The 12670-nt window shown below is 41.9% G+C and overlaps 2 protein-coding genes across 2 annotated transcripts; one reads left to right on the top strand and one right to left on the bottom strand.

The window, feature by feature from the left end:
• Window positions 1-803: 803 nt before the first annotated feature.
• Window positions 804-10944, bottom strand: LOC112224473 (cytochrome b-c1 complex subunit 2, mitochondrial). Its single transcript, XM_024388050.2, has 14 exons — window positions 10804-10944; window positions 9059-9139; window positions 5008-5157; window positions 4810-4874; window positions 3607-3663; window positions 3375-3499; window positions 3117-3214; window positions 2896-2953; window positions 2668-2763; window positions 2307-2506; window positions 2021-2101; window positions 1686-1759; window positions 1408-1561; window positions 804-1174 (listed from the first exon to the last, which is right to left on the bottom strand). The coding sequence occupies exons 1-14, from the start codon at window positions 10834-10836 to the stop codon at window positions 1091-1093; spliced, it is 1356 nt and encodes a 451-aa protein (XP_024243818.1). The 5' UTR covers window positions 10837-10944; the 3' UTR covers window positions 804-1090.
• Window positions 10945-11144: 200 nt separating this feature from the next.
• LOC112224484 (NHP2-like protein 1) lies at window positions 11145-12364 on the top strand. Its single transcript, XM_024388064.2, has 3 exons — window positions 11145-11357; window positions 11525-11645; window positions 11911-12364. The coding sequence occupies exons 1-3, from the start codon at window positions 11355-11357 to the stop codon at window positions 12171-12173; spliced, it is 387 nt and encodes a 128-aa protein (XP_024243832.1). The 5' UTR covers window positions 11145-11354; the 3' UTR covers window positions 12174-12364.
• Window positions 12365-12670: the final 306 nt, after the last annotated feature.

Genomic DNA, 12670 nt, shown 5'->3' with positions numbered 1-12670 from the left:
TTCCAAAGTCAATATCAGTATCTGATGTAGCTGTAAAATCTCCTAAACAAACTGCCCTATCAATTTAGTCACAATGTTCAACATGCCGTCTGACATTCACAACAGCATGAACTGAAGAGGCAAACAAATAGGAGAAATGTGTTAGAGACCCTCCAAGAATATTGCAAAAAATATGATAAAATGGCTCATTCGAGAAGACAACCTCCCGCGTCATGACATTTGACATGTACTATATGATAGACGTTTTCGCGATCTAAAAGTCGTTAAGCTCAATTGTTTTTTCAACCTCTAACAGAAGGAAGATTAATCAATGAGTCCGAAACCCATGTCATTATCAGATCCCTCTTCCCCCTCCTTTTTCTCTTCCGCAGCAGGACCAACCCCAGCTGCAACAGGATCCACTACAGCACCACCTACTGGCACGGAGGCCAATTTAGAGAGACCAGAGTTCAGGACTTCATTGATGTCTTTTCCATTCAATTCATTGCCTCTTCGGCCTCGATTATTTTTACACTCCCCAAAATGGTATTGATGTCCTTGGAGGGGCTGGTGTTACCGCCAGGAAGTAGGCGGACACAACGCATAAACATTTTTAAAAAGTCCAAACAGACACGAAACGTCGGTCACGCTGATTTTTCGTAAGGTATCCAGTCTAGTGACAGGCTTTATCGCAATGCTGCGTTATCCCGGCCGAATTGCTGTATAATGGCAATAGCGCAGCTACACATGAAAACATGTAATGACCCAGGGAATCGATAGAACATCACTCAGATGTACAAAAACAATATAACATCCAAAATGGGTGAATCTTTACATGAAGGTAGATATACTTTATTAATTAATTTATATAATCTATACAGTTCAAGAAGTGAACAAATGTGGATCTTATTTCCTTATGCACAAACAATCAAGATCAACTTAAAAACAGCAACAACTATAAATATTGAGGGTTGGTGGGACAACATTATTATTCCTCAGAAGAACAATGGTGAAATGGGGATAATGACTGTTTCAGGCAGTTTGTTTTGAATGGACAGATGGGCTTTTGTTGTGCGTTTTAAAATCACAGGTGAAAAAAAGTTGGAAGGGTTTAGATCTCATCTACGAAGGGTGTCTTGACGAGGTTTCCACTTGAAGCCATGGACTTCTTGCCCGACACAAACTTATTTGCAGCCTGAGAGAAGAAAGAAAACACATCTAAACACAAAAATAAACAAACAAACAAACTAGGAAACACTCAGAATATACTGTGCACGTCGAGAGTGAGCTGCAGCAAAGACGGTAATATAGAAATATATTCACTTCCACTCAAATGTTCACTTCCTGTCCAATTCACATCAATGCATGACTAAATCAAAATTAAACTTAAGTGGAAGTTAATATTCGCCTAAAACTGAATAAACGTACGTTGGCAACATCAGTTGCTGAGACCGAGTCGATCATCTGTGCGATGACCTCGGGGGAGTGGTAGGCCCCTCTGGTCAGAGCCTGTGAACCCATGGCATCTAACAAACCCTCTGAGCTCTCCAACGACATCAGGTACTCAGCCTTCAGCTGGGTCCTAAAGGGGTAAAGAAACAGGCACAACTTAAGTCAACATGTAGAAATTCCCTTCTATTTGCAATACTTTTCTCGATTATATGTACTCAAATTCTATACTGATGTCTGTGTGCATGTTAGCTTACTTGGCGCGGGTCAGGTCAGCTTCTGAGACCCCACTTGCAACAGCCTTCACCTGGCCAATAGCTGCCTTGATCACCTGTAGAGAGGAGGACAGGGATAGGTCAGTAAATGAATCAATGGGAGGTCAAAGTTAATCTTCATTATGCTCTTTCCTCATCCTAAATGAATGATCTTACATTACATTCTATGTAAAAGTAACTATCACTCACAGGGTTCATAGGACTACTTAGCAACTGATTCAGAAAGCTGTTGTGAAGAGTTCGAATTAAGCTTTATGAATTCTCATAAAAAGTACCTTATTAGAAAGCAGTGGAAATTTAAGAGACATAATACTCACATCACCAGCTGCTGCAGACTGGGAGATGGTGTAGACTCCAAACAGGCCAGAGTCAGAGTAGTTGACATTGAAAGCAGAGGCCTGAAAGGAGGGGACACCAAAGGAGAATGACATTTGTTTTGCCACTCAAATACAACAATATGAAATTCTGCATGATAGAATACAATATCTATTCTGAACAAAACACTTCTATCAAAAGATTCCTCCACATATTGCATTCTCCTCTTGTATATAGCCCAGCTATGAAAACACAAACACAATCCAATCTGGTGATTATGCCACTCACATCGAAGGGGTCTGCAGTAGCCTTAGCAACGCCCTGGATGAGTTTGGAGGTGGAATTGGAGCCTCTCTTGATGTGTGGCCCCACCCCCAGGACGTGCTGAAGTACAGAGAAGGCCATGACCTCATCTGTGCCCACTGCCGCCCCCTCAGACACCACTGCCGAGTGCACCAGGCTGGACCCATTCTGCACCCTCACCTCACCTAGAGAGGAAGGGAGAGGGAGACGCAGAGAGAGAGGAGAGAGGGAGACGCAGAGAGAGTGGAGAGAGAAAGGCAGCAAGAAACGTAGAATTCAGGGAATTTTCCATGCCAGAGGAAAATGAGGTTTCATGCTTTTAGCAGATAGTGGAGTAAGAGTTTACCGCCTCGGTACTGAGCCTTTGTCCCAGCGGTGCCCATCCCACTGCGGATGTTGAGGAACTGTTCTCCTACCTGCTTCAGAACATCGTGGTCCACACCTGAACACACAGAATGCATGTAAGAATACAATAATATATATTTTTTAAATATTACCTTAACGCACAGCTACCTGGAGAAAAATAATTTGATAAAAAAACATGTTTTATTAAATATACATGTTTAACACTTACCAAGCCCAACCAGAGCCATTCTTGCACTTGTGAAATTGTTCTGGATAAAATTGTGCATCTGGAGAGGCAAACATCAGAGGGTTAATCAAAAACATAAACGTAACGCTGTACTTCGTGAAAGTAGAGCATGCTGGGTTGTGCATCAGGAGAGGAAGATGAACGTCCATAGCACTAGTCCCAACTCGATGATAATGCAGGGACCAGGATGTTGAGTGTCTTACATGGTCAGCGTCGACGTGGCCAACCATGTAGTCTGGGCAGTAGAGGGAGTTGGACAGCGTGTTCTTGTAAGCAGCTCCATGTAGACCCTCAATCACACCTGAGGAAAATAACCGCAAGGCCCTTCAGACGCAATGTGATGACAATTTGCAATCTTTTGACATTCAGCATAATGTAATCTAGAGCCGTTAACAGAAAGTACATTCAAATAAAGAAACAAACAACCACATGACTGACTGAGTGTGCATGTGTGTGCTAACCCATCTGGGGGGACTGTGCGGCCAGGGCCCTGTCCATCTTGACCCTGGAGGTGAGGTCAGACACCTCCCACGGCCTGAACTCTGGTGCTGTGGTCACATTGATCAGGTACTCCATCACTGTGTCACTGCATTAGACAACACACAGAAATGAGAATAACAATGATTTATTCACCATATATTTTAGATCTATGTTTGTGTACACATATGTATACGTGAGGCAAGCAACACTTACATGTGGTCTCTGAGACAGTCAACAGAGTAGATCATGTTCTCTCTGGATGACGTCACACTGCATAGAAAATACACACACACACAGATACACTACATGACCAAAAGTATGTGGACACCTGCTCTTCGAACATCTCATTCTAAAATCATGGGCATTAATATGGAGTTGGTCCCCCCCATTGCTGCTTTAACAGCCTCCTCTCTTCTGGGAAGGTGTTCTTTTAGATGTTGGAACATTGCTGCGGGGACTTGCTTTCCATTCAGCCACAAGAGCATTAGTGAGGTCAGGTACTGATGTTGAGCGATGAGCTTGTGTGGCCTACCACTTCGCGGCTGAGCCGGTTGCTCTTAGACATTTCCACTTCACAATAACAGCACTTACAGTTGACCAGGGCAGCTCTAGCAGGGCAGAAATTTCACAGACTAACTTGTTGGAAAGGTGGCATCCTATGCCGGTGCCACATTGAAATTCACTGCACACTTCAGTAAGACCATTCTACTGCCAATGTTTGTCTATGGAGATCGCATGGCTGTGTGCTCAATTTTATACAACTGTCAGCAACGGGTATGGCTGAAATATCCGAATCCACTAATTTGAAGGGATGTCCACATACTTTCGTATATATAGTGTAATTATGACATCCATGGCAGTGGTACAGCTAGTCAGAAAATATGCTAAAGAGATTCTCTGGTACTTTTGTATACCTTTTAGCCAGTAGTTGTGAAAGTAGCACTCATGAACCAAAAAAGTCACATACGTATGTGCACCGCGGCATTGTTCTCTCTCTCTTTGCTGTGTCCACAGAACAATCAGACCCATCCTGCAACCTCATTGGATAATGCTGGGCAGGCCCCTTGCTAGCTGCCACTCAAATGCGAGGGGCTGAAGATCATTGGCTAGAACTCAAACTGCTACGGAGCTGGACCACTTGGGGGAAAATGGCACGGCACAGCTTCAAGAAAACAGTCACTTTCAAACTAGGGATTTCGTGGCAAATTGAGGTAAAACAGTAATTCTTCTCAGATGATGATGCATGAACTACCCATTGACACATCCAGCCCAAAGCTGGAGGTTTAAAAACATATGTTGTTAGTCAAAGTAACGGAACATGTCTTTAATTAAGTATCCCAAACAATCTAAATGAAAAGGTATGTTAAGTTCTCTTTATGTTTGTATGAGGATGTACACTAAATCACAGACACTGACCCTAGACTTCCTCCAACTGCTTCCACACCACGACAGATCCTGAAGGCTGAAGCACCTTTGGTAGTCTGGAAAAGAGCAGCAGAAATTGGGATGAACCACATCACTAGTTCCTAAGCAGTATTGAGTACATTGAACAATCACTCAAGCTCCTGGATACATCATGTTCATGGAGGGTTAATGAACCAGAACCAGGCATACCAGGTTGGCAGCCAGACGGAGCAGGTGGGTGACCCCCTGGTTGTCCGGGGACTCATATCGACAGCCAGCTTTCACAAACACACCGATCCTGGAAGCCGGGGAGTAGTTGTCCAGTGAGGCTATCACCAGACCGCTGGGCAGTTTAGTCACCTGGAAGAGAAATATCAGTTAGCATCACACCTACAGTGCCTTCAGGAAGTATTCATACCCCTAGACTTATTCCACATTTAGCTGTGTTACAGCCTGAATAATAAAATTAAAACATCTCCCCCATCTACACATAATGACAAAGTGAAAACCTTTTGTGTGTGAAAAGGAAATACAGAAATATCTCATTTAAATAAGTATTCACACCCCTGAGTCAATACAGTGCCGTGCGAAAGTATTCGGCCCCCTTGAACTTTGCGACCTTTTGCCACATTTCAGGCTTCAAACATAAAGATATAAAACTGTATTTTCTTGTGAAGAATCAACAACAAGAGGGACACAATCATGAAGTGGAACGACATTTATTGGATATTTCAAACTTTTTTAACAAATCAAAAACTGAAAAATTGGGCATGCAAAATTATTCAGCCCCTTTACTTTCAGTGCAGCAAACTCTCTCCAGAAGTTCAGTGAGGATCTCTGAATGATCCAATGTTGACCTAAAAGACTAATGATGATAAATACAATCCACCTGTGTGTAATCAAGTCTCCGTATAAATGCACCTGCACTGTGATAGTCTCAGAGGTCCGTTAAAAGCGCGGAGAGCATCATGAAGAACAAGGAACACACCAGGCAGGTCCGAGATACTGTTGTGAAGAAGTTTAAAGCCGGATTTGGATACAAAAAGATTTCCCAAGCTTTAAACATCCCAAGGAGCACTGTGCAAGCGATAATATTGAAATGGAAGGAGTATCAGACCACTGCAAATCTACGAAGACCTGACCGTCCCTCTAAACTTTCAGCTCATACAAGGAGAAGACTGATCAGAGATGCAGCCAAGAGGCCCATGATCACTCTGGATGAACTGCAGAGATCTACAGCTGAGGTGGGAGACTCTGTCCATAGGACAACAATCAGTCGTATATTGCACAAATCTGGCCTTTATGGAAGAGTGGCAAGAAGAAAGCCATTTCTTAAAGATATCCATAAAAAGTGTTGTTTAAAGTTTTCCACAAGCCACCTGGGAGACACAACAAACATGTGGAAGAAGGTGCTCTGGTCAGATGAAACCAAAATTGAACTTTTTGGCAACAATGCAAAACGTTATGTTTGGCGTAAAAGCAATACAGCTCATCACCCTGAACACACCATCCCCACTGTCAAACATGGTGGTGGCAGCATCATGGCTTGGGCCTGCTTTTCTTCAGCAGGGACAGGGAAGATGGTTAAAATTGATGGGAAGATGGATGGAGCCAAATACAGGACCATTCTGGAAGAAAACCTGATGGAGTCTGCAAAAGACCTGAGACTGGGACGGAGATTTGTCTTCCAACAAGACAATGATCCAAAACATAAAGCAAAATCTACAATGGAATGGTTCAAAAATAAACATATCCAGGTGTTAGAATGGCCAAGTCAAAGTCCAGACCGGAATCCAATCGAGAATCTGTGGAATGAACTGAAAACTGCTGTTCAAAAATGCTCTCCATCCAACCTCACTGAGCTCAAGCTGTTTTGCAAGGATGAATGGGAAAAAATGTCAGTCTCTCGATGTGCAAAACTGATAGAGACATACCCCAAGCGACTTACAGCTGTAATCGCAGCAAAAGGTGGCACTACAAAGTATTAACTTAAGGGGGCTGAATAATTTTGCACGCCCAATTTTTTCAGTTTTTGATTTGTTAAAAAAAGTTTGAAATATCCAATAAATGTCATTCCACTTCATGATTGTGTCCCACTTGTTGTTGATTCTTCACAAAAATGTCATCTGTCATCAATGTCATCTCAGTAAGCAACTGTTTTGAACTACACACTCTCCCATTAATGTACCCAACTCCCTTTTCACTCTATAAGGAATACTGATATTCACAAATAATCTAATTAACTAGGTTTGTTATTTTCTGGTGCATCTATGACATTGCCTCTGATTTGTTCTATGAATTATTAATGTATGAGGTATTATTGGTGGGGTTACCCCTGTGCTCTGACTTGTGGTCATATGGCGTGTCTTGTCCTCTCTCTCCACTGATCATCTGGAAAACAGGCTACACTCTAGGCAGTCTCTTCTGCTGATGTGTGTCTGGTAGCAGTACGCTCTCTATCCTGCCTATTATTGCACACAGAGTGAGTCCTTGCAAATGAAGTGGCTTCTTAAGCAAATGTTTTCTCCTGAACTGATTTAGGTTTGCCATAACAAAGGGGTTGAATACTTAGACTCAAGACATTTCAACTTTTCATTTTTTATTAATTAGTAAAAATGTCTTGACATAATTCCACTTTGACATTGTGGAGTGTTATATGCAGCCCAGTGACATCTCAATTGAATCCATTTTGAATTCAGGCTGTAACAAAACAAAATGTGGAAAAAGTCCAGGGGAGTGAATACTTCCTGAAGGCACTGAACATGTGTTTTATGCAGTTACGACGTCACAAAATGTTAACAGAGCAGTGCAGAGTAACACGTCTTAGCTCTAGGTTCTGTTATAGCATGTTCACATAAAAGGCAACAAATGGGTGGAAAGCATCGCATTACAAATCTGAAATGCCTTTGCTAGTTTTACTTCAACTATTACAAATATAATCAGCACAACATTTCACGGGCAACTTGTAGCAGTACATAGAGATTCTATGTGGTATAATAAAAGCAGACCAATATCTCAAAGGAAAAAAGGCCTGTGTAAATACACTGGAGTTAAGAGTAAGACAGATGACAATCTCCACCTCCTAAGTAGCTCCCTCAGACCACCACATACATGAACATCTTGGTATGAGGGCAGCCCCTGTGGAGAATTTGAGGCCTGACAGAGGCTGGGCCCGGTTTCCCGATAATGATGGAATTTAGGCTTCTGAGTGTTTAAACAATGCATCTTTCCTACAACATTCGGAGATAAAACTTGCGTTTCCCAAAACACTACGCTTAGAGAACAGTTGCTAAGTGCACCATTGGTACGTGTTTCTGATACTGATAGGATCAAAAAGAAAGGGAGCGCTGCTCTCGGATCAGCATTCTCCATTCAAATCTTACCTTAACATTATAATTATTCCACAATACTGACGACGAAGCAGCTCCTATATTAGTCCTACCACCTACGGCTGCATATATTGAGGCGGCTTATTCTACGGATTGACCAATAAAAATGCTATCATTGTGCACGTTAGGCGACATATCATGTAATATATTGAGACAAATTACAGACAGTAGAGCACAAGTACCAAAACATAACCAAATTGATTGAAAATGAAATGTAGCCTGTTTCAATATGATTTAATCCAATCATCTCAGTTTTAATTTGAAGCATATTTTTATACGTTGCTTGTTTGTATCAATTGGAAAGACAATGAGCGTTGGACTAGTAACCGAAAGGTTGCAAGATCGAATCCCCGAGCTGACATGGTATAAATCTGTCATTCTGCCCCTGAACAAGGCAGTTAACCCACTGTTCCTAGGCCGTCATTGAAAATAAGAATTTGTTCTTAACTGACTTGCCTAGTTAAATAAAAGGTTAAATGTTTTAAAAAAAAAACATTGGCAACTTTGTATTTGTAGTGAACTTTGTTCTGAAGTTATCAGCGGTCAGAGAGACTCTGATAAACCATGTGATTCTATGTTTAGCTGAGATCTTCTGTTTCTTCTGTGCATAAAGTGACACGGGAGGGCAAAAAAGCATCTAATTAGGCACGTAGCTGTGGTCTGAGGCAGGCGTTAGATTACGAGCATTTTCAAGTGCAATGTTAATAACGATGGTTTTGGGAAACAGCTCGGAGATTTCATGATACTCCTTCAATGGTTCTAACGATGAACTTAGCCTTCAGATACTTTTGGGAAACTGGGCCTTGGTCTGTCCGGGTGGCTACAAAGAAATGTCTTTGTGAGGAGAGAGAAACATGTCAACACCCACTGACCTGCACATCCTGAGGCTGAAACTTGACATGCTCTGCAGCGACATCCAACTTACGGGCAGCCTGGGCTGAGTAAAGCCTTGTCTGTAATAGAGAAAAGATACAAGGTGACTTAATATCCTACTAGGGTTTTATGGTGGGTCTGGACTCTGGATAGAGGGAGACAATTAGATGATTGAGAATCAGAAACAGAATAATGGTTGAATGCAGACTGGACAGATGTGGATGGACCTTATGGTGGCACAGTGGTATAATCATATTCAAATGTTTCATGTTTAATAAAAAGGCACATTCCGTATTTTCTGTTTCCATTCAACAGTGCAGCCCGGTCACTCGTTCGTTTTGGTTTTGGAGGACTGTGGAGGAGGATCATGGAACGTGCAAAATCAAAGAATAGGTATATTCACCATGCTGGACCATGATGAAGCTTGAGCCGGGATAAACTTGGCTGTAAGGGGGAAATTAGCTACCTAGAAAGTCTGTCTCCAGTTCAACTCATTCATAGATGCTAACTACCTTTAGCGCCTATTGACTTCTGGCCGGGGGAATTTTGTTAAGAGAAATCCTTTTCATAAAACAAAATGTTAAATTACAGGGAAAGGTGACTTATCAATATATTCACCTGTATTTGCCCCCCAAAAATGTAATGATAATTAGCTGCAAATGTGGCTATCATAAAGAACTACAAATCCAATGATGATCTGGACGAGGCTACTGAATCGAGGCAAAGGTAAGAATCTCTGGATTAACTAATGTTAACCATTGGTGGGAAAAGTACCTTAGAAAATTACTTAAGTAAAAGTCACCCAGTCAATTCCTACTTGTAAACGGGGGTATTATGTAACTCAGTTAATGTATGTGAGAGCGTGACAGCAAAGTTTACTTATGCATTAGCTAGCTAGGAAAGCAAACTTGTGAGAATGTTACGGTATTCATTGATATTGGAACTTTTAAAACATCAAGTTGTAGCCAACTGAATAACGTTATGTCCTGATTCATTGAATGACACGACAGTGTGTGCCAGCTATTTGCATCATAGTGCACAGTCCAGGACACATGACCACCTGCTATGAACTACATTTGACTTTCAAGGGAGAATCACACCGAAGGCTTGATGTCAAACCAACAGCTGCTAAACCCTATAGCGACCCCCGGTGAGACTGATAAACAACGGAACTATTATCCTTTGCATGATCCGAACTTCTGATTGGACAGACCGCGAGGGACAAATTTGACAACTCATTGACAGCGGGTAAAGAGTAGATCAAATATTCCACAAATTGTAACGTTAGTGGGTCAAAAATTTGGTTATTAAGCTATCAAACGTTAAGGCTGGGTTTATCATCATTGTGTTAACGTTCGCTTCCTCGCTAGTATGTTTACGTTAGCTACCTAGTGTCATCACAATTTGTGGTGAAAGGGGATACCCAGTCAGTTGTACAAATGAATTCAACTGAAATGTGCCTTCCGCATTTAACCCAACCCCTCTGAGGCAGAAAAGAGCCGGCGGCTGCAATAATCGACATCCACGTCTTCGGCGCCCCGGGAACAGTGGGTTAACTGCCTTGCTCAGGGGCAGAACGACAGATTTTTACATTGTCACCTCGGGGATTTGTTCCAGCAACCTTTTAGATACTGGCCCGAGCGCGATCCTCGCCAACCAAGCCCCACAATCTATAAGTGGGTATCAAAAACGTCTCCTGAATAATCAACTATTCAATTTATGAAAATGGCAAAGGAGTTCTTACCGATAACTGACTTATTCCGCGAATCCCCTTCATCTCCCCTTTAACCTTACACCAGAACGATGAAACAATATGGCTGACACGGGAATGTCGTACCCAGAATTCCTAGCGCACCAACTTCTTCTTCTGGGGTTTAAAAACGTGCACTAACAAGTGTATTTACCACCACTGTTTTTAAATGTGCTAAACAACTTTTTATCTACCCTGTAGAATTCTACAAATATTGTCCACATTTTGTGAAAATGCACAACATGCATCAATGGGAAATAACTGGTAACAAAACGAAGCAAAAAGAAGAACATGGGCGGGTCAAACAATTCACTTCCTGCCCAGTTTAGCAACCGAAGCCCCCATTCGTTCCACGCTCAGTCCTAAACACGTGTTGTTAGAGTAGCTGCGTGTTGAAGTTTCTCTAGCTTTTGAGAATCGAAACAAGCTGTTTTAGCTACATAACGATTTATTTTTTTAATTTCCCAAAACCTCAATCGTAGACGTATAGTCCTCCGTGAAGCATTCGCCGAGAGGAGAAATATCAGAAATAAACGGAAGCAAGCATGGTGAGTATTTTAATGGACCGCTTCAGTTAGCATTTCTAGCTACCGTTAGCTAACTACCTGAATACCGGTAATAACGTAACTAGCTAACGTTACCTAATTGATAAGGATAATGTTATTTCGTTCTCATCTAGTCTCTACATCTTCTAACAGTTTTTGTTTGTTCTCAGACTGAAGCCGAAGTGAATCCCAAGGCCTACCCCCTGGCCGACGCCACACTTTCCAAAACCATCCTGGACCTTGTGCAGCAAGCCTCCAACTACAAACAGTTGAGGAAAGGGGCCAATGAGGGTGAGAATCTGATATTGATGAATACCCAATTGATAATATAAGTAATGTACTGGAAATATAGTCCTTACTGCAAGCATCATTATACCAGCTTCTAAGACATCTGGCCCAATTGCACAGTACATGAGGTTGAGTGTGCTTGATATCTGACCACAGATTAGCTGGTTCAAATCCTATTCAGATTACCACTTCAAACACTTATCTATGGAGTTCTAATCTATCAAAGACATATATCACTAACCCTTAACTCTTGTCTGCCCTCTTCCAGCCACCAAGACATTGAACCGTGGTATCTCTGAGTTCATTGTGATGGCTGCTGATGCTGAGCCACTGGAGATCATCCTCCACCTGCCGCTGCTTTGCGAGGACAAGAACGTCCCCTACGTGTTTGTGCGCTCTAAGCAGGCCCTGGGGCGTGCCTGTGGGGTCTCCCGCCCCGTCATCGCCACCTCAATCACCATCAAGGAGGGATCTCAGCTGAAGCCCCAGATCCAGTCTACCCAGATGGCCATTGAGAGACTGCTGGTTTGATCTGGTTGCTGCTCTGCTCTCTATAGTATTGGATAGTCTAAAGGACTATGTCAGGCAATTGAATTGTGTGTTCTTTTGGATAGTTGAATTGAATTGTCTTTGGAAGATACATTGTATTTTGTCAGGGACATACTATGTTATGTAATTTACTCTTGTTTTGTGATAATAAAACATTTCTTTTTACTAATGTGTGATATGTAATTGTGTTCAATTTTGTAAGTGCCATAAGACTATTACAGTATCAAATAATACTGTATACAAGATAAATTGAGTACTTTTAATGGAGGGATGAACCAACTAGAAAATTATTAGTTCGTTATGAACAGGATCTTATCATTGGCAAACTTATTTTTCTAGTTGGTTCATCCCTCGAGTTCTCAACCAATTTATCTTGCATACAGTATTGTGTTGGATGATGAGTAATTACCACATGTCTGTTGCGGAACAGCAAGGGTAATAAAAAATATGAAGGGTCCCTCGAACTACCTTGGCAGAAT

The sequence above is a fragment of the Oncorhynchus tshawytscha genome, linkage group LG25 (assembly GCF_018296145.1).
Source record: "Oncorhynchus tshawytscha isolate Ot180627B linkage group LG25, Otsh_v2.0, whole genome shotgun sequence".
Classification (NCBI taxonomy): domain Eukaryota; kingdom Metazoa; phylum Chordata; class Actinopteri; order Salmoniformes; family Salmonidae; genus Oncorhynchus; species Oncorhynchus tshawytscha.
The sequence above is the reverse complement of the archived record's forward strand: the minus strand, read 5'-3'. Positions and strand labels throughout refer to the sequence as shown.